Raw genomic sequence first — 22,545 nt, 5'->3', positions numbered from 1 at the left:
CCCTTCTTTCTAGGCGTCCCGTAATTAGCAAAGCAGAGGTCTCCAAGTAGGGGCTGGACTCCCGGATGGAGCCTGTGTGAAGGAAGCTCGAAGGCCAGCCCCTGTGCTGTGGCCTCACCCTCTCCTCCTGGCCCCTGGAGAGTCGGCCTCAAGAGCAATGAAGGACAGGACAGCCTGCAACTAGCCCCAGACCCCTCCTGGGGCCTCGGCTCTGCAGTCATCTTTGTTGCAGGCCGAAGCCCTGGGCCCTCCACCCCATCCCTCCAGGCCACCTCCTTGTCTCCTCGGTGCCCCGTGTTCCCACAACTACGTGGGCTGGAGGCTTACCCCTCAGGCCCGATGACCAATGCTGCCTCTCTGGCTCTGACCCCTGGCCAGCCCCCTCTAACAGTGCTTTTGACCCATCCGGTAGCCACTGCACCTAACCTAGCCTCAGGTCCCGGGACCCCACCCCAGAGCACCCACTGCTGGCAGCCTCATGCACGGTAAGTGAGGGGATACCTGAGCTCTGAGCTCCCCAGAGTGTGGACGTGCACTACTTTTGGGCCTCCTGATTTTAGATGGCATGTAGATTACCTCTCTTTCTTTGCTAGCTAAGTATCTCTCTTAATGCGATTAGCACAATAAATTCGTGATTTCACTCAAAAACTGTTAGGTTAAAAAATATATTGTAACCCAGCAATTCCACTCCTGGGTATATACCCAAAAGAATTGAAGACAGGCATTCACACAAAAACTTATATGTGAACGTTCATAGCAGCACTATCACAGTAGCCAGAGGGTGGAAACAACCTAGATGACCACCAACAGATGAATAGATGAGCAAAATATGGCATATGCATACAATGGAATATTATTCAGCCATAAAATGGAATGAAATATTGATAGATGCTCCAACACGGTGACCCTTGAGAATGCTATGCTAAGGGAAAGAACCAGGCACAAAAGACCCCATCTTGTATGATTTCATGTGTATGAAATGTCCAGAGGGGCAAATCCATAGAGACCGAAAGTAGATGAGTGGTTGCTTAGATTGAAAAGAGGGGGGAGTGTAAGTCAGTACAGGATTTCCTTTTGGAGTGATTGATGAAGATGTTCTGGAACAAGATAACAGTGGTGGTTGCACAGCATCATGACAGTACTAAATGTCACTAATAATAAATTTTGTGTTATGTTTATTTATCACAATAAAAAATTTATACTGGGGCTTCCCTGGTGGCGCAGTGGTTGAGAGTCCGCCTGCCGATGCAGGGCACACGGGTTCGTGCCCCAGTCTGGGAAGATACCACGTGCCGCGGAGCGGCTGGGCCCGTGAGCCATGGCCACTGAGCCTGCGCGTCCGGAGCCTGTGCTCCGCAATGGGAGAGGCCACAACAGTGAGAGGCCCGCGTACCGCAAAAAAAAAAAAAAGAAAAAAATGTATACTGTAGATGCTAGGTTGGTAAAAGTCATGAAGGTGACATGTAAATAAGTGAAGTTAAAAGAATGTTACCGTAAATAAAGCAAACCAAGGGCCAAGAGCTGTACACAGGTCCTCACCCTCCAGGGAGGTCTCTCTTATCACTGAGATATGCTTGCGGTGGGGAAGACCAGCTTTACCCACAGTGTCTGCGCAAGGACAGCTGCTCTGTCTGGTGCCAAGTAAAGCACTGCAGCCTCACAGTGGCCTTCCAAGGAGGTACATTTATTCTCCCCATTGTACAGAGCTGGCCAACGGCCGAGCCAGGCAGGCACGCCGACCCACCAGGCCCTGTGGCGACCTGCATCTTCTCACCTGGGGTTCCTTGGAAGCAGCCTACTGGTGACACCCACTACCCTTAGTTTTCAACAACGGGGCAGTTATTTTCCTAAACTCATTTATCAACTATAGAGGTCCTCCTCCTGATGCCTTCCCGGGGGTGAGTGACCCCCGGGACAAGCCCTCCAGCTTTCTGCTTCAGGTTAGGAAGGGCTGCAGGTCACAACGGTGCACGGAGGATCAGCTAAGTCGTTTTGCTCTCAGGCAGCCTTCTGGTTCCACCTTTGCTCTGAGCAGCGGCTCTTAGACTAGAGGAGGAACCTGGGAGGTGGTGGGCTCTCTGTAGATGATCTGGAACCTCTGATGCTATTCTCGGCATAATCCGTTTAATGAGATTTGGGGCCCGGCTCTGCCTCTCACCAGGCATGCAACCTCAGACCAGTTTGCCTAACCTCTCTGATCCCTAATTTCCTCACCTAGAAAGTGTGCGTAATGGCATTTACTCTGAGGACTGTACTTCTCCTTTGTTGTTCTTATCATTACAATTTCAGTTAAATAGTTCATTTTGTGCAGTTACTTGTTTACTATCTGATCCTCCTCTAGGTGGTCAACTCCACAGAAGCAGAGGAGATGCTATTGGTTGTGTTCCTTGCAGTATCCCTAGTATCTAATCTAGCATCTCGATAACTATTGATTGAATTAAAGAATAAACGAATGCCTGAAAGCGCTCAACACAATGCTTGGCACATAGTAAATGCTAATAGACGTTAGCAGTCATTAGTGTTGTAATTATCATTATTATTATTCCAGGTGATGTAGTAAATGCTTTCATACAGTAGCTCTGATTCTTGAAACAAGGTTGGAATATGCTCCTCTTGTAAAAATGGAAATTGAGACTCAGATAAACTAAATAACTTGCCCAAGTCCCATAGAACTGCTGCCCATGAAGCCCATAACCTGCCGCTGCCCTAAATTCCTCATCGGTAGCTGCAAAATCCTGAGTCATTTTGTACAAACTGGGAACAGTGTATGTGATGTAAAATTATACCTGTTTGAGCACACATGTCAGAAACAAAGCACATTTTGTGGGAGGCAGTACAGTACTCAGAAGTTACGGCTACTCAGAAGGTGAGCAGCCTTCCCAGGGCACTACCCGCCAAGTGCAGAAGAACTCCCCAACCGTGGGCCACCAACCTGGGGCTCTCTCTGCCACCCAAGTAGTGGCCAGCTCCCCACTGGACCCGGGGTCTCCGTGGAAGAGAAGCATCTGTTCAGTGCTTGGTCGTCAGGCCCAGGAGGGCAGGCAGGGGGCACGTCTGGTTTTTCTCACTGTGGTTCCCCCAGAGCCCAGTGCAGAGTTGGTGGAAACAGTGCTCAGCAACTGTTTTGTGAATGAAAAATGAAGGCATGCCTGATTGAATGAATGATGGAACAAATGAACAGAAGAATGAACCACCCTGCTGTGGTTACATTATCTCATGTAATGCTCAGGGTGGATGGATGTATAAGGTGGGAACGAATGAGATCAGGTCCAGGTGACCAGGCTGCTTACCCAGGGTCACCCGGTGGAATGGGTGTTCAGACCTGGGTCTCCCTGCTCCGTGTGCCGCCCTGAAGACTAGAGAGGGTTCCCTTTCCCCAGACAAGAGTGTCCCTCACAGCTCTGTGATGGAAGCCAGAGGAGAGGCAGGAGCAAGGGACGAGATGTTCTCAAGGTGGTCCCATCCTTGTTCAGCCCTTGCTGTGGATGTAACAGGACGTGGGGGGCTGGAGGAGGGAGAAGGCAGTGTGGGGCTTGGAAGATGCAAACTGGGTCCTCCCTTCTCGGTAGACTGGGCCTGCCACAGACAGTTACTTCTAGTGATGTCATCACATCACCTCAGCCTTTACTGGGCAGTGACCTTCTTCAGGGGGATATACATACCTCACCTGACTCATCCCACCTCCGCTTGAGGGAGGTACCGCTAACGCCTGTCCCCTGCTACAGAGGCCAAAACTTGGGGTCAGAGGAGCTGAGGAACTTTTCTAAGGCCACTGAGAGCATCAGTAGCAGAGTTGGCCCTCCCCCCAGGCTGCCTGGTTCCAGAGCCCACACCTATATGGCACTCCGGGACTGCCTTCCCAGGCTAGCCTCCAGAGGGCCACTTAATCCCTGGAGCCTGGGCCCGGGCACCATTTGGAGTGTGTTGGTGGGCCACAAATCACCCTGCCTGAGCTCTGGGTAATCCACTTAGAACTAAGTCCTGTTCTGGCCTGGAGATGTTTCCATTCCCCAGAAGGACGTCTCCCCCTCTGAGGACAGGACCTATGACTCAGCCCTCCAGGCCTGGGGTAAGGATCTCGGAGGGTAGGGACCACAGGACTCAGCTCGTGGCATGAAACAAAACGGGGGGTCCCTACAGTCCTCCTGTTGAACAGAGCACAGGTTGGGACCAGCCAAACCTAGATTCCAATCATGGCTTCTCCAACTACTGGCCAGGAGACCTTTGGAAAGTCACCCTACCTTTCTGAGTCTTAGTTTCCCCATCTGGATGATGGGGGTAATGATGCTTTCCTGGGAGCCCAGTTGGTAGATGAACTGAGGAGATGGTCTAAGGCCCAGAGCACAAAGTCTGGTTCAGGGTCACCCCACAAATGCTGGTGTCCCCACCCCACCTTGGCAGGCTTCATGCATTCACGTGCTGTCCTGCAAGGCCAGGGCGAGGAAGGGCGAGTATCAGAGCCGGACTCCAAAGTGAGGCCTGGGGGGCGTTCTTGGCCCTGCCACACACTCGCTGTGTGATCTGGGACAATTTAGCCTCTCAGAGGCTTACTTCCTCTTCTGTAAAATGAGGACTCCATGAGATTATGCAGGTGCAGCTCTTAGCCCAGGGCCACGCTCGGTGTGACCACGCTCTGGTCGCTCCCAGCATTCGCTTGCCCGAGGCTCATGTCTCCCACCCCACGCTCTGAGTCAGCTGTCTTGTCCCAGGAGCCTATTTGAGCTCCCCGACCCCCGGGTCCCTGTGCACCAGAGGGTCTTGCTGAGAGTAAGATCCAGGCCAGATTACTGTCAGGAAACCCTGATGGAAGGAGAGGAGCAGACCTTCGCCCAGAGCCGGGGTCACTGCCACCCAGGAAACAGGACATTTGCAAAATATTCTTCCTTCACCATTGCCCTGAGGCAGACTTCAGCTGAGATGAGCTTTTTCAGCCTCCAAATAGATCTTCTAACTGGTGTCCCCAGGCTACCTCATCCCCCCACCCCCAGCCCCCTCTCAGTGCCCCCCAGCCCACCTCCAGGCAAGCGCAGGCTCCTGCTTCCTGGGTGCTGGGTGCTCCTGGGTGCTGGGTGCTCCTGGATTTGGCAGGAAGCACTCTACTCACATCTACTCTGGACTTGACGGAGTTGCCTCTCCCTGTGCTGTTGCAACCATGACTGAGTGGCCTCTCCCCTTGGCCCCGCAGAAAAGCCCTCATTCTCAGAGTTCGCCTGCATCCTCCACATCTGACACAGTGACACAAGCCACTGAGTGCTTGCTTTCTCCTGCGGCATGTGCAGGAGGGGTTTCTGGGCTTTACAGACTGCTGACGAGGGAGTGTGGTTTAGAGCACATGTGATCTGTTAATACTGCATCCAGAAGTCGACGTCTTCTGCTGCCCTTAGGCTGCGATGGTGAAACATTCCCATAAACTTATGGAAAAAATGTGCCTTGACCAAATTTTATGGCATCCAAAATCATATGTCCTCTCTTTGGGTCTTTATACTTAAGTACCATAATCACTAGGGGAAAATATTTTTCTTCTTAAAAAATGAAAGCAATTGACAAATCACCAGATGTCCTAACATTTCATGAATAATCAGTACCTCCTGCTTTGAGAAACTCCTCCTCCCTCGGGGAAACACTTGCACAGACAGTTACCGTATGTCATCACAGTCATTCTGGTGGAAGGTCAGGTTCAATTAGACCCAAGCAAAAGGGGCCCCTACAACTCACTTGGAGGGTCAAGGTCACTTCCATGGGTTTTTCTTTGTTTTGGGGGGTTTTATTTTTGTTTTGGGGTGGGTTTTTGGTTTTGGGTTTTTTGCTTTTGCTTTTTTGAAAGACTTTTTTTTTTATTCAAACGTTTATCCAGGGTGTGTCTAGGGATGGATCTCTTTCCCGGGACCTGGGACTCGCTCCTTGGGTAGATGCCCTTCCCTGGGTCAGCTCTCTGTTCTCAGGCCCCCACATCCCATATAGTCTTTCTTCCCTTGCCCTTTTCCTCGGCATTTGACCTCGCCAGATTGCTCCCCCATATCATTGATGTGAGTATCCAAAATACCCATTTTGCTCCTTGCTGCCTCCGATGTTAGTTTTTAAAATTCTTCTGTCATATTTTTAGTTTCTTTTTCTTCTTTTCTTATGTCATGCATCTCTCTTTCTAGCTTATCCTCTTGCAGTTTCACCTCTGACAGTTCTCTCCTATCCCAGAAGCCTTGTCTTCTTGTGCTGTGTTGAAGAGAAAAGGTGTCCTGAAACCTTCTTCCGGATGCTGGAATAGACCGAGGACATATGCTCTCATTCTCAGCCCCTTCTGCATGCAGTTCAGGCCCTGTTATTTGGCAGTATTTTTCCATGTGCCCCTTACTGGATTTTCTTTCTTCTGAATGCGTCCTTGACCAAGGTGAAATCTGTTCATCTTTGGGGCTTATCAGTAGGCATTTGGTTTTCCCTCTTGGACATGCTTTAGTTCTTTTCTGGGGGTAGCCATCTGCAAATGGGTGTGAGAAGGTAGAGGGGAAAGTCCTAGAGCCCCTCAGGTCAGCCCCTGCTGGGCAGTGTACTGGTCATTGACCCGAGTTTTCATGCTTTTATATCGCTGGTTCTCTGAGTCTGGGGACAGGCCCTGGGAGGCACACATTGACAAGGTCTACATTTGCTCAACTTCTGTCCTCTACATCTGCCCGTAGTCTATTCAGTTTCTTCCTAGGTTCCAGCAATAAAGCCGTCCATCAGTCTTAGCTAATGGGGTGGTTTTCTTCTTTTTTTCTATTCACAAAAGTTTTAGTGATAAGTCAGGGGAGGCTCTATGAGGGGCTGTCTGGTCTCTTCTGGAAGGTTTTCAGAAACAGGTATGTACCCCCATCACCTCTTAAAGTTGTTGGTGTTTTTGGTTTTTTTTTTTTTTTTGCAAGTCACTTCATTGAGTGCCTGCTTTATCTAGATACTACGCCAGCCCCTCTCCTGTGCGTTAGGTCCTGAGTCTTCACCTCAGCCCTGTGAGAAGCTACTGTCTCCATTTCCCAGAGGAAGAAAGCAGTTGAAGAACTCACCCGGGATCACACTGAACAAATAAGTGACAATGCCAGGATTTGAACACAGATGCCTCGAGTTTCAGCATCACTCCTCCATGTATTGAGCTATAAGTAACACACATAACATAGTCCATAAGAGTGTTGGCCCTAGGCCAAAGACCTGGGCTCAAATCCTACCTCTGCCATGTCTGTGCTGAGTGACCTTGGGCAGGTTACTTAGCATCTCTGGAATTGAGTAGAGAGACTGAGGCAGGGACCTGCCCATCTCTGTATCATACACCACTGGTTCCTCTGGGGTCGCTCATGGGCACCTGAGGATAATTCCCCAAAGTAAGTATGCACTAGAGTATTATTTTTTAGCAGTTCTGTGCCCTTAATTATTTGTGTAACTAATGCCTCTGTTGAATGCATCTGCCGGCTAGTACACCTCATGAGGTCAGGGACCGTGCCTGTCTATACCCCTGTGTCCAGAATGTGGGAAGCACTTAGTAAATATTTGTAGCACTAATGCCCTTTCACATCACCTAGTGGGCTGGTCCCTGAGCACATCACCCTGTGCCCTTGAAGCTTCCTCTCCCCACAGGGACCCGCCGCCTTCCATCTAGCTCCCCACCACTTCTGATTGGTCAGTAGACATGCTCTCCTGCCACTTCGGCCTCTCTCTTCCCTGCAAATCACCCTCCGATGGTATAGCCAGGAATGAATGTCCTAGTAAGGGTAGTGTTGGCCCCAAAGCCTGCTGGAAGGGCAGTGTGCTGTGAAGAAGGGGAGGAGCCAGGACTGAGGAAAGTTGGTGCTGGAGAACCAACCAGAGTAGAGGTCTAGGTCTCAAGGAGGTGACCAGGAGCCCAGAGTCATGGGGGTCAGGTGTTTTGAATCATTTCCCAAGGGCGTTGAGTCTAGTGGGCCGGGGCAGGGGTGGGGGGGTGGGCAGGTAACACAAAGAGAGTAGGTGTGGGTGGGCCTTCCAGTCTGACGCATGATTCCAGCCAGTGACAGCCCGGCTCCCCTCCACCCTCCCATCCCACCCAACAGACAATCCCAGACTAGCAACAGCATGACTACTTCCAGCGTCCCCTGCTGGTGGGGGCGTGTGCTTCTCCTGCCCTGGTGAGATCGGCCCACAGGCTTCGTGGGAGTAGCGCCCCCTACAGACCGAGACTATGGCCTAGGGCTGGAAAAGGCTGGGCTGGCCCTGGGCCAGCTGGATCTGGCTGGGCCAGGGAGGGTCTCCAGTGTGACCTGCAGCAGGGCAGGGCCCACAGAGATGGCCCCCACGGTAGGGCTACAGGAGCCCCTGTTCTCTGAAAGCGATTTCCCGGGACAGTCCTGTGGGACTCCCATCCTCTCATCTACATCAAGAAAGGCAGGGAGAGATCAAAACACCTGAGCCTGAAAACCACAAATAAATTAGTAGTCGGATGCCTTCTTTCTTCCCAAGGGGCCCAGGGAGAGTCTTTCAGTATTTCATTTCAGCAAAATCAGAAAAGAATTTGCTTTCAGATAGTGAAAATCAGTTTAGATCTAGCTAACCCTCCACAAATCTGTTGCTTGTTTCCCAGAGAATGCAGGGATTGGTGATTGAGGTTTAGAATGTCGTGTTTTGTTACACAGTTTCCATTGAGCAATGAATAAATCTGACAGTTTTGCCTTTGCCTCCATTATTTTTTTGTTATGCTTAAAGACTAGGTGAAGTGTGGTCGCAGATACGTGAGCGCATTTGGGGAAGTGGAAAATACTTTGGTGATTGAAGCAGCCGTCTGTGAGCTCATTCTCTGGCTGGAATCCTGGTGGCCTCGGACGTCCAGGGAGCCTTTCTGTGCACAGTAGCGAATCCTTGAGCCAGGGTTGGAAAGACAAGCTGGAGAGTGTTTTCCTTGGCACATGGGCAGCCTCGGTTCTACCCAACATGAGGCAGGTTTCCGAGGCTTTCACTGGGGGAATCATCTTGCGTTTCCTTTTGGTGACGTTAGCTCCTCTGGAAGCCCTTCATAGCACTGAGAAATATGGGTATTTAGCTTGGAGACACCAGAACACAGGGCTGACCCTGTTAGGGTGGCTGTGGAGTGGGGTGCTTGGCAGCCACGGCCACTCTTATCCACTGAGCAGTGGGATTTCGGTGGCCAGAATAAAGAGTCATATATGTGCAGATAAAGACTCAGCGTCCCGTTTGGTCGTCCCCTACCCTGTGCTGGGCCCTTGAGAATGCAGAGGCGGAAAAGATGCAGACCTGGCCCTCAAAGAGTGTGTGATAAATACTGTAATCGAGGGGAGGGCGCGTGCTCTGAGAGCCCAGGAGGAGCCCGCTAACAGCCAGAAAAGGAGGCCGAGTGGGCATGGGGTGGACACAGCTCTGCCAAGCTCAGAGGCACGAAGCAGAGGGCTGGTCCAGGGAGCCAGACACACGGGGCCCGCACCCAGCTAGAGCATCACATGAGAGGAGGGCGGGAGGAAAGCCCAGAGAAGCAGGCGGCGAGGGATGGAACCCAGGAGCCGTGAACACCTGCAGAGGGAGAGTTGTTGGGTAATTTTTAATTGAGGAAGGGTACGATCTGATTGGGTTTGAGAAATCACAGGGCGAAATGGTTTAGAGGTGGAGACCAAAGGTGATAATGAAGTGTGAACAATGGCCTGGAGACAGATCACAGGTAGTCGGTAGAGGTTTGTGGCCTTTACATCAAAAACTAAAGACCGGGTTTTCAACAGGAGCTGAGAATGGTTGGAAAATCATTTGCGTCAACTATTACGTCCCTTCTCCCTGCCAAAAAAGTGTTTGCTTTTTTGAAGAAAGAAGGAGAGATAGAGACCTTGTTCTTTTCTATTTCTAAAAGTAGTACATATTCATAGCTAAAGGCTGAAAAAATATAAAATTGTATAAAACAAAAAATAACCCTAAACTATCCCTGAAGATGGTTGCTGTTAACAGATTGGGCAATATAGTCTCTCTCTCTCTCTTTCGTGTGTGTGTGTGTGTGTGTGTGTGTGTGTGTGTGTGTGTGTGTAGCTCAATATGGGGGGGGGTGTGTGTATGTGTGTGCATGTCAATATAGGGGTGTGTGTGTATTTCAATATAGGGTGTGTGTATGTGTGTATCAGTATAGGGGTGTGTGTGTATATATGTGTGTATAGTCATACCAGATTTGTTCACTTAAAAACACATCATGTTGGATCTAGAGACTGTCAAACAGAGTGAAGTAAGTCAGAAAGGGAAAAACAAATATTGTATATTAACACATATAGGTGGAACCTAGAAAAATGGTACAGATGAACCGGTTTGCAGAGCAGAAACTGAGACACAGATGTAGAGAACAAACGTATGGACACCAAGGTGGGAAAGCAGTGGGGGGGTGGGGATGGGGGTGTGATGAATTGGGAGATTGGGATTGACATGTATACACTGATGTGTATAAAATTGATGACTAATAAGAACCTGCTAGGGCTTCCCTGGTGGCGCAGTGGTTGAGAGTCCGCCTGCCGATGCAGGGGACACGGGTTCGTGCCCCGGTCCGGGAAGATCCCACGTGCCGCGGAGCGGCTGGGCCCGTGAGCCATGGCCGCTGAGCCTGCGCGTCCGGAGCCTGTGCTCCGCAACGGGAGAGGCCACAACAGTGAGAGGCCTGCGTACCACAAAAAAAAAAAAAACCTGCTGTATTAAAAACAAAATATGTATATATATATATATATATATATATATATATATATATATATATAAAATTCAAGTCAAAAAAAAAACAAACATCATGTTACCAACAAACACATGAAAGGATGCTCAACATCACTAATCATTAGAGAAATGCAAATCAAAACTACAATGAGATATCACCTCACACCAGTCAGAATGGCCATCATCAAAAAATCTACAAACAATAAATGCTGGAGAGGGTGTGGAGAAAAGGGAACTGTCTTGCACTGTTGGTGGGAATGTAAATTGATACAGCCACTATGGAGAACAGTATGGAGGTTCCTTAAAAAACTAAAAATAGAACTACCATACGACCCAGCAATCCCACTCCTGGGCATATACCCTGTGAAAACCATAATTCAAAAAGAGTCATGTACGACAGTGTTCACTGCAGCTCTATTTACAATAGCCAGGACATGTAAGCAACCTAGTGTCCACCAGCAGATGAATGGATAAAGAAGATGTGGCACATATACACAATGGAATATTACTCAGCCATAGAAAGAAACAAAATTGAGTTATTTGTAGTGAGGTAGATGGACATAGAGTCTGTCATACAGAGTGAAGTAAGTCAGAAAAAGAAAAACATATACCATATGCTAACACATATATATGGAATCAAAAAAAAAAAAGGTTCTGACGAACCTAGGAGCAGGACAGAAATGAAGATGCAGACACAGAGAATGGACTTGAGGAGATGGGGAGGGGGAAGGGTAAGCTGGGATGAAGTGGGAGAGTAGCATTGACATATATACACTACCAAATGTAAAACAGATAGCTAGTGGGAAGCAGCCGCATAGCACAGGGAGATCAGCTTGGTGCTTTGTGACCACCTAGAGGGGTGGGATAGGGAGGGTAGGAGGGAGATGCAAGAGGGAGGGGATATGGGGATATATGTATACGTATAGCTGATTCACTTTGTTAGACAGCAGAAACTAACACACCATTGTAAAGCAATTATACTCCAATAAAGAAGTCAAAAAAAGTTTTTTAATAAAAAAAGGAATGCTAGTGATTTATGTATATTTACTTTGAACTTAACTCTATTATTTAGTTGTAATAGTTTTCCAGTTGATTATCCTAGATTACTTAATTATATAATTAATATGGTAACTAATTATGTAACCTGGAAATAATGACAATGTTACATGTGTCTTTAATGTTTATACCACATTTCTTTGTCTTAGCTCATAGATTTGTGCATCTAGAATAGTGTTAAATTATAGCAGAATGGCAAGTATTCTTGACTTGTTCCTCTCAATAGGAATTCAACGTTAAGAAGATTGTGTTAGTGTTTCTACCACGCATCCTCTGTCATATTAAGGAAGTCTGTTCCTAGCTTAGTGCTTTATCAGGAATAGATACTAAAGTTATCAGTGACTTTTCAGCATCTCTCAAGATCATTTGTTGAAATACCATTGCAATCCTGTAGTAAACCTGTTTGCTTCAAGATACTGCTAATTTGATTTGCTATTTTTATTATTTTAAAACACTGGTGAGTTTTATTTGCTAACGTTTTATTTGGATCTTTATTTATTAATGATATTGGTCTCTTTTTTATGCCATGTCTGTCAGGTTTTGATATAATGGTTATGCTCGAGTCATAAAAAGAACTGCACATATTTCCGACTTTTCCTGTGCTCTGGAACAGTTTAAGTAATATTCGGTTTTTCTTTTACAGTTTAATGGATGGGTCCATAAAACCATTTGGATAATGTACTTTTTAATCATGGTATCTTTCTTAATATTGTTAATATTTTCTCTTTATTTGGTGAGTTGAAGGTTTTGCCCCTTCTTGAGACAATTTTGGGAAGATAGATTTTCCTAGTAAGCACACATTTCATCTACATTTTCAAATATGTTGGCATAAAAATTGCACACACCACTATTTTAACTTCTCCTCCATATTTGAAATCATATCCCTTCTCTCAACCCTAACAATGCACATCTGTGTTTTTACCTTTTGTTTTTTCCTCCATCATACATACCAAAGATTGTCTACTTTATTGACTTTTTCAAAGAACCAACTTTCAGTTTTATTTATCACTCGGCAGTGATAAATATTTCTGATTTTATATTTTTAATGCTTTCTCCTACTTTCTTTTGTTTTGTTCTTTTTAGTTCTCTATAATGAACACTAAGTTCATTTCTTTTTTATCTTTCTTAATTATTAATATAAGCATTTGAGACCTAGAATTTTTCTCTGAGCAGAGTTATGTGATTTTGATTGCATCCTATATGTAGATAGTTTGTGATTTTAATTCCTTCTTTCATCTCTGAATTTTTTGGAGTGTTTTTTTCCTTTCCCAAATGGTTCGTTTTTAAAATTTGTTTTTACCCCTGGGGCAGGGGATGGAATGAAATTGCTTCAGACCTACCAAAACCACATGGGTTACAAGTATGGGAGGTATGGTTTCCCCCAGAGGAAAAGTGAAGGCTGTTTCCAAAAGAATTGGGAATAAATTAAAAAAAAAAAAAAGAATTGGGAATAGATGTTAGGCAGACAAAAAGTACCAGTTTCTTCTCTACTGCCAATAGAATTGTTGAAGGATTAAATTAGATAGTACGTGTAATTTACTTAGCACAGTGTCTGGCACAAAACAAGCCGAATAATAATCACCAGATTAATGCCCTCTCCTTATGCCCTTTCTTACTGCTGGTCAGAATACCAGCACATGCTACACCATCCCACAGCTCTTAGGAGAACCTTTGCAAACAGTAGGCCATCCCATTGCCCCTGTAGATTACCAGGTAATCCCCAGGGCGGGGGGAGGGGGGGGGCGGGAATCTGTGGTTGTGTCCTCATTTGACCTGGGGAGCCAGAGGAGATTCTCTGTGGGCTGCAAGGCTTTGTTCACGTACCTTTGTGATTCACCGGCCCCAACACCAAGAAAAACAGGAGGCCATGTGCTCCTCTAAGAAACATGGCCTCTGACCACCTGAGGTGTGACTGCCTGGCCCCGCCCCCTTTCTGCAGACCTGGGAAATGTTTGTCTCAGTGTCAGCCAGCTTCCAACACATTTCACTTGAGGAATAATATTCTTTAGATGAGGATTTGTTCTGAAGTCCGTGTTTTACACAACTGATACTAATTAACGGGCACTAATTAACACTCAGTCTTCTGCATCAGACAGGGAGTGTCAGCCGCCCACTGAGATCTCCTTCTGCAGTCGATGGCATCGCTTTGTGCGCTCATAAAAAAAAAAAACAAAAAAAAACCAAAAACAAAACCTTAATGAGCTGCTGCTCTGTTATTTCATTTGGAATTTATCAGGAGTTTATGTGATCAAACCACACAAGTATAGTTCCGGGTGCCAGCACTCCTCATTTCTGAAGTTTGAAAATGATCTTTTCAAAGCAGAGCAGGAGAACATGGGAAAAAAGTCTTTCATCTCAAACTTTAAAAGAAAGAGAGAAAGAAAATGGAAAGCATAAGATGGAAATGTGGCATATTTTTATGCTGTGGAAGGTTTTTTCCCCTCAACACAGCAGAATTTTCCTTATTAAATAGATAGCTGTGTGAGAAAAACCAAAACCAGACTCGGGATGGAAGTGAGACGGGTGGCGATGGGAGAAACAAGAGAGCAGTGAATTTCTGGGCTGGCGGTGAAGCCAGGTGCCAGCCGCGGGCTTTGGCTCTGGGAGACTGGGAGCGCCCAGCTTCAAGCAGGCTCTGCACCACGGAGCCTGTGTCCCCCAGCTTAAGAGAAGGGTCTGTTCGGGAGAGCACCTCCTTTGTCAGCCTGACACTCCCTCCTCAGGGCCAGGGTGTCTTGTGGACACCCCTGGCGGGGGGCCTGGATTCACTGTCAGGAAGAAGGTTTGGCCACATGCCCCTGGGCTTGGGACCAACCCAGCTGGGGAGGCATCCACAGCAGAGCCAGCGGAGGGCTGCTCATCCCCGGCCCCGGGGCTCTCTGCCTCACCGTGGCAGGCTGGTTGGCACCCCTGCTGCAGCCACAGCAGTGTCACCAGGCCCTGTGTGGGGTGTGGCAGGAGGGAACAGAACATATTCTGGGTAGCTGTCCATCTCACAGGAGGTTGAGTCTGCAGGCAGGCGAGCCACAGAGTGGATGCCGGCTGCCAGCCGTGTCCTCGGGTGGGTGGCAGGCCACAGGAGGGGTCCTCGCAGCCCCAGCTCTGACTCTGGCACCCTTGTCCCTCTGCCAGCCAGGACTCCCAGCCCTCAGCTTTCAGCACTGCTCTCTGTCCCAAATTTTTGGGGTCAGGCGGGCATGAATTCAAATCCTGATTCCCCCACTTGTAGGTTGTACGGTCTTAGATGTGTCACTTCTGCTCTGTAAGCTTCCATTCCCTAATCTGTAAAATGAAGAAGTGAGAACACCTACTGTGCTGTGCCAGTTGCGGTGAGGATGCTGCGGTACAAGCAAGGCCAGCCTCTCCTGTCGCAGACAGTGGCTGTTAGTATTACGGTTGTTTCCTCCAATGCGTCTGCACCTCCCAGTCCAGCTCCAGCCCCTGGCACTGCTCAGCCTCACGGCCGCCAGGGCCAGTAGCTGGTCCAGTTACTGTCCGTCTTGACAAGGCCAACAACACGGTGTCTTTTGCCACAGTCACGCTGTGTAAAAGGAAGGGAGCTGAGACATCCCAGCTGCGCTGTCTCAGTCCAGACGGAAGTTCCCAGAGCTGGTCGTCTGAGGTAGGTGGCCGCACGTGGTCAGCATCTGGGCGCCATCCACAGTTACGGCAAACCCGGCTGGGTGCGTCTCTCCCACGGGCGTCCCGCTCCAGTTCCAAGTGGGGCCTCGCCATGGAGCCAGGCTCGGGGTCAGCTCAGCTTCACAGGCACCTCAGTGGTCCAGGCCCTGGGCCGGGAGACTTCACAATCACCATCATTATTCCCAGTCACAGTCAAGGAAACACAGGTCCCAGGAGGCAAAAAGGCTTGCCTGAGGCCACCCAGCTGGTAGGCGGCAGAGCCAGTGTTCCAGGTCTCCTGGCTCCAAGCCCCACGCTCTCCCACTTCCACCACAGCTGTGTGTCACGGGGCAGAGCTGGCAGGGCCCCCAGGCCATGGTGGGCCCGCTGACGATGGGACCTGGGACAGATGTGTCACGATGGGTGCCAGGGAGGCCACGGGGAGGAGGTGGACGGTGCAGCCACCATGTAGTCGTCAGCTCTCCTGGAGAATGTTGACCCCAAGGGGGTGTCAAGCAGGGAGAGCCATGGCCTGGATGCCTGTGGGGTCGGCTGTGCCCCATCCTGCCTCACCAGCTGCCAGGCTCCAGGGGATCTAGCTGGGGTCAAAGAAGGACTTGACAGTATGGCAGCCTGGACTGACCTGTGTTCAAATTTTGCCTCTGCCACTTCCCAGCTGTGTGATCTCAGACAAGCGATGCAGCGCTCTCAGCTTCAGCTTCTTCCTCTGTAAAGCAGAGATAAAACCTCCCTGATAACAGCATGGTTATGGCAAATCAACAAACAGGGCAAAGCTCTTAGTTTAGGACCTGGAACACAGTAAGTGCTCAGTATTATTATAATCATCACTTGACTCCCCGTGTCTCTTTCTTCAGCTCTGAAATGAGGGTAATGATGTGCTTTGTAAGGTTATTTTGTGGCCTAAAGTATGCCTTCATTCATACCTTCCTTCTTTCAACTAATGTTCACCAAGCAGCTCCTGTGTGCTCTGTTCCAGCCGCTGGGGTTGAGCTTGTGGAACAGGACGCTTCCTCCTCAGAGGGGTTTTAATAAAGTCTGATGGGGGAATCAGACAGTAGACACATGAACGAGGCCAGTCAGTATCTAATGGTGGCTGTGGTGAGTGCTGTGTGTCAGGCTTCGCGCTGCTCTGGCCAAGTACAAGTGGGAGGTGGCTATTCTAATGATTTCATCATGGTTTAGGCTTTTAAATATTTCCAGTTACAGGCTAATGACAATACTGGGAAGATTTCTCTGGATTTGTGCAGTATTACCTGCAGATTTGCTGCTTTGGGAGTGACAGGCTGTTCATATGGGAATTCTGTCCGGGTGTTGCTGAGGCTTGGGGTCTGCCCCAGCCGCCAGGGCCAGGAGGCCTCCTTTGGGAGGTCCCCTCCGTCCTCACCTGTGGTGGCCCTGGCCTGGACTCTCAGGTCAGGGGAACAGATAGGTGTTTTGTGGAGGAAGGTGATGAACACTCTACAGTGGGGTTTGCTCTTATGAAGTAGTGAGCTCCCCATGCCCTGAGGGGACAGGCAGAAGCTGGGGTGGAAATGGTGTTCGGCCCCTTCGAAGGCGAGCTTCTTCTGGCCTCTGTTTGCAGAGCCAGGACCTGAGAGGATGCAGAGGGGCCAGCCCCAGTCCTCACAGGGCAGAGGAGGGTGAGCCTTCCACGCCGGGAGTGTTATTTGAGAAAAGGCAACTGATTCCTCGTGTGTTTCTCATGTCCGGTGAGTGGGTCGGAACAGGCACTGGAGCCAGACAGACCTGGGTTCAAATCCAACACACTCGCTGTGAGGCCTCAGGCTCATTTCTTAATCTCTCTGAACTTTAGTTTTCTCCTTAACCTCCCCATGGGGTCGATGGGAGGACCACAGGAGAGGAGAGGAGGAGGTTCCCGTCTTGTAGCAAATCCCAGGAAGCGTCAGTTCTCTCCCTTTCCCATATCCTGCTCCTTGGTGACCCTGCTCCCGGGCTGAGGTTCACTCTGCTGCTCAGAGCCAGCTGCGTTCGGGTCTGCACAACGTTGACCTCTGGAACAAAGCTGCCTCGTGTCCCTTATCCCCTCACCTCATGCTCAGCACTAGGGGGTACTTTTTGTTGTGGTTGAAGCGTTAATGGGATTTTCGGGATTGCCATTGCTGAATCCTTGGGGAGGTAGCTGAGTTACATTTTTAAGAGGGGAGAGGAAAAACAAGGTCGAGAAGTAATAAATCTGTGGACTTAAATGTTCCAAACTTGGAGCTTCTATACAAGGGAAATGACTTCTAATTTTTAAAATTTTGGAAACATGGTGCCACTAAAAAGAAGGGAAGTGGAAATGATTCCTATGAGAAGTGCTAGCATATGTTTCTGTGATTAACAGTTTCCCGTAAAAATGTGTAGCTATTTTAAAAGCGGACGAATGACTCATGTTATCCAGCACCAGCAGTCCACTGCGATGGCAGGAAGCATGTACTCTGCGGAGGCAGGCTTGGGTTCAGCTCCCATCCCCATCATTTACCGGCTATGTGACCTGGAACGAGTTAAACATCCTCTGTGCATTTCCTTTTCCTCCTCTGTAAAATGGGTTTTGTAAGAACAAATAACATAATGAATGCGTAAGTCAGTGCAGTGTTTGTCCAGCCATGCAGAAAACCTACAGCTTTAATATTAAGTACCTGGTTAATTACATTTGTTATCATTCTTAGTAGTTTAATAGTAAACTTTCAAGGCTATAAATTTTCCTCTGATTACCACTTTGGTCTGATCCCATAAATTTTGATATGTAGTGTTCTTATTGTCATTATCTTTGAATAGATTTCTTATTTTAGATTTTTTTGTTTTTTATTTGACCTGAGAGTTGCTTATGAGTGTGTGTGTGTGTGTGTGTGTGTGTGTGTGTTTAACAAACGGTTAGAATTTTTTCTATATTGTTAAATCCTAGATGTACTGTAAGGTCAAAGAGAGCAGATAATATGACATTTACTTTTTGGAGCTTATTGAGCATTTTTTTATAGACTAGCATATAATCAGTGTTTGCAAGCATTCCATGAGTATTTAAAAAGGATTATATTTTTATTTATATAACACCAAGCTTGTTAATTTTGTTACTTAAATACTACATTTATATATGGACACATACATATGTATATCTGTAGATGCATGTATATATATGTGTATATTTTTGTATGTACATACATATGTGTATGCGCACACACACACACACACACACAAATTCTCAAAGAGACATACCAAAGGCTCTCTCCATGTTTGTGGCTTTCTTGAATCCACTTTTCATTTTTGGCACTTTTTTGCTTTGTATATTTTGGTGCAATGTTGCTTTATGCATAGAAGTTAGTAATCATTAGATCTTCTCAATCCACTGTGCCTTTCATTAATATCAATCACTCCTCTTTGCCTTGTTCAATGTTTTCTGCCTTAAATTCTACTTTACATCACTACTCCTGCTCAACCCCACCAATATTAACGGTGTAGTGGCAGTACTCATGGGGGCTGCTGGAAGGATATGTCACCCGTTGTCCATGCACATCTCCAGAGAGACTAAAGTGCGACCCGACCCTGCAGCAAGCCAGTCAGCTGGGCCACACCACACAGCCAGTCCTGTTTTCTCATCCCTGGCCAGGTGGCTTGTCCCGAATTCCCCCTGGGGTGATGCCATGAGACCATGCTGAGGCTCTGCGCTGGCCTATCACAGCAGTGTTTTCATATCACACGTTATTTTCTTATTAAGCACCCTCAGGAGAATTCTCTGTCTAGCCTTAGTTCTTTGTACCAAGGACAGTTGCTTTTTCGATTTCTTCTTTTGTTCTTTAATTTATGATTTGGGGTGTGTGTATGTGTATCTGTGGACAGATAGATAAACAAGTAGACACACAGCTAAGTGAATAAATGAAAAACTGAATTCAGACAGTGTTCTCCTGGATATGACAACTTAGACCTATTAAACTGCAGTGGTTGGTAAGAAACACAAGCATTCATTCATCCCTTTCGTGTCCTGTTATTTTCCAGTTGGGTTACAGGTAATAACCCTTGTTGCTGGAGAGTGTATGAACTAGAAATGCTAAAATCTTGCCAGCATTCATTTTGGTGGTTGCTCAGATGTTTGATTTAAAGTTGAGCAGTCTGTGTGAAGAGTTAGTAGTCAGGACTGGAATTGAAGCCCAAATCATACTGCATTTTTCCATGTCACCCTATACCTTCTAGCACAGCAGTTCTGTTTTGTGCCATTTTGTTCTGATTTATGGTGAACACCTACCATCATTAAATATCTTCCTTAATTTTAGGCATCTATCTTCTGGATTTAATCTACATTGATTCTGCATATCCTGCCTCAGGCAGCATCATGGAAAACGAACAAAGATCCAATCAGATGAACAATATTCTCCGAATAATTGCGGATTTACAAGTTTCCTGCAGCTACGGTTAGTACCCCTGGTGTTGGAATTGTGAAATCTTACATCACCGAAATTTGGGTCCAGCACCTTGTCAGTGAGAAAGCTCTAGAAACCAGGTAGTCTCCACAAAGCTTTTCACTTTGATATCTTGAGTATCAAACACGTTCTGGATCCTTTATAAGCATGTTTGATCTTCAGAGACTATGCAAACTAGATGTTACCATCTCTGTATCACAGATGAGGAAACTGAGGCTGAAGACAGTGTAGTCACTTGTCTAAGGTCACACGTCCAATGAGTGGCAGAGCCCAGGTCCTTCATTCATGAAGAGCTTTGTGGGCACCTCCTGGGTGGCTCTCCTCCAAGCAGATTCAGGTACTTGGCCTCCTCTATCTCGTGGCTCTGCCGTGTCCCATGGCCCCGAGTCCTCCACTGACCTCTACATACAGCTGGAAGATGCAGAAGGAGAGAGAATCATACCAGAGTGGGATTTATGGACCAGACTTGCACGTGGTGCTCATCACTTCTGCCGAGGGAGGCCAGGAATGCAACGTAGCTGTGGGCCTAGAGGGAACAGGGAAATGACTTGGTCAACAACTGGCCAGGCTCTGCCACACGTGACCAGATACAAAGGGTGACTGTGATGGTGGGCATCTGAGATGGTTGGAGGAGGTGTTGCTGGCAATGCTGATGGGCCGTCCATGTGGACGGTGGGGGATGGGGCTTGACTGGGAGCCAGGTGCCCCAGCCCTCCAGGAATGGGCCTGAGTGACCAGGGCGTCCGGCGGCAGAAGTCAGCAGAGAAGAAGGGGAGGGTGGCCGAGGTGCAGGAGTGTGCCTCCTTGGAGCAGGTTTTCACAGGATGGGGGAGAGTAAAAGTCTGGAAGCAGCAAAGCGGGCCAAGGAAGAGAGCAACACCACCTCCAGTACGTAGGGTGGGAGAAACCAACAGCCTCCATGTGGTAAGGCCACTGCAGGGGGGCCACACAAGCCAAAGGTCCGCTCATGAGTGCCGCCCCACAAGCGCCCGCACTTCCCGACCAGCTCTTCTTCTGCCCAGAGGAACAGGGAGGGGACTGTGTTCCCAGTGCCCTTTCCACTCAAGGACCTCGACACTGGTCCTGCTGGCCAGCAGAGCAATTACATACACAGCTTTGGGGTCAGACAGATGTGGGTTCACGTCTTGGCTCCGCCTCCTGAAAAGTCACTTTGTCCTAAGTCTGAACTTTTCTCATAGTAAAGATGGGGACATGACTGTGCAGAGCCCTTAGCCCACCCCAGCATTTCATTAGAGCTCAGGAAATGCTCACTCTTACTACCATTAGGTTCCCCTGCCCCTTCCCCATCGTCAGCTCCGTGAAGCAGGGGTCATTATCCCCATTTCAGAGACGAGAACACCGAGGCCCTAGAGAAAGAGAATGACCTGCCGAGAGTCTCACAGTTACGAGGCAGAGCCATCAGGGGCTCCTTGCGGCACCTGGATGCACCCGCCCGCCCCGGGAAAGCGAGGGCCCTTTCTCACCCTTTCTCCACTCCTCTCCACAGCGTCCTCCACTGCCTCAACCTCTCTCCTTAACTGGTCTGTCCCACCCTGTGGGGAACGAATGACAGAACGCATCACGGAGGGTTTACGGCCCCCTCAGAAAGAGTGCAGTGACTGTGATGGTCTGGGGGGGGGCACCTGACGTCAGTCACCGCGGGACAGAGAGACAGGGCAGTGTGGCCGAGGCCGCAGGTGACCTGGGGTCAAAACTTCTCAGCAGTGTGACATGGCAAGTCGCCATGGCTTCCTCCTGTGTGCAGTTGACATCTTACTCCCCGAAATGAGGCAGGTGCAAAGGCTGAGGCAGATGGCTTCTAGAAATCACTGGGTGTAGAGCCTGGCACAGAACAGGCGCTCAAGCGTCTAGGTCCTTCCCTTTCCTCTTAGGGTGCAGCAGCTCCAGCCCGTGGGCCAGACTCTCAGGCTGTGCCAGGATCTGGGTTGGGCCTGCACACCAGGCTGGATGGCGTTCATTCCTTCTTGCATTCTTGTCACACGGGGTTGGGCAAGCATGGGAGGCTTGGCCAGTTACTCCAGTGGAGACCTGTTTTAGGGCACACACACCTCGCTGGAGGCCATCTTTCCCCCAAGACCCATCTTTCCCCAGCCAAGGAACTGTGGTGACCTCAGGGTGTGGTGTCTGTGGCCCTGCCATCTGGGGGGCACTTCCTGAGGGACCCCTCTGGGCCCAGCACAGGCCCAGCCTAAGGGATCATAAGCAACTGTTGAAAGACTGAATATATGTCTCAGTCCCTAAGGAGCTTCTCATGGGGGGCCTGGGGATGGGGAGAGACTGAAGCCCCTGGGTTTTGTCCTCCTCCTCCAGACCACCTCACAACCCTGCCCCACGTGCAGAAGTACCTGAAGTCTGTGCGCTACATTGAAGAGCTCCAGAAGTTTGTGGAAGACGACAACTACAAGTGAGTGCCCCCGGCCCCCTGCAGGGCTAACGAAAGGTCACTGCAGCTGCACCGGCACCTCCCCTCCAGCACGTGTGCATAAGGTGACCTCTGACCCCACAGAGCCCACAGCAGGGCTGCTGAGTGTCTCCTCCCACCCGTCCCAGCCCCACAGGCGCCACCGGGCCGAGGAGGGTGTTCTGTCAACTTCTCAGCGTGGCTTTCTCTAGTGGGGAGCGTGAATGAATTTGGGCTCCACAGCTGTGTGTGGTGCAGGCTTAGTGCTCCAGGTCAAGAGTGCCTGCCCCCACTCAGCGCTGAGTGGAAGGACAGCTTTCTAGCCACATCTCC

At 48.8% G+C, this 22,545-nt stretch overlaps 1 protein-coding gene across 12 annotated transcripts in view; it reads left to right on the top strand.

The window, feature by feature from the left end:
* RALGPS1 (Ral GEF with PH domain and SH3 binding motif 1) overlaps nt 1-22,545 on the top strand; it is a 287,901-nt gene that overhangs the window by 214,744 nt on the left and 50,612 nt on the right. For all 12 annotated transcript variants that reach the window (XM_027104820.1, XM_027104819.1, XM_027104827.1 and 9 more), the window contains 2 exons: nt 19,644-19,781; nt 22,122-22,215. In XM_027104820.1, the coding sequence (XP_026960621.1) occupies nt 19,644-19,781; nt 22,122-22,215 (232 nt within the window). The remainder of the gene's footprint in view (nt 1-19,643; nt 19,782-22,121; nt 22,216-22,545) is intronic.

Source organism: Aethalodelphis obliquidens, unplaced genomic scaffold (genome assembly GCF_003676395.1).
Source record: "Aethalodelphis obliquidens isolate GAN/ISIS:26980383/991018 unplaced genomic scaffold, ASM367639v1 scaffold7, whole genome shotgun sequence".
Lineage (NCBI taxonomy): Eukaryota > Metazoa > Chordata > Mammalia > Artiodactyla > Delphinidae > Aethalodelphis > Aethalodelphis obliquidens.
Note: the sequence above shows the minus strand (reverse complement) of the source record. Positions and strands in the feature narration are given on the sequence as shown.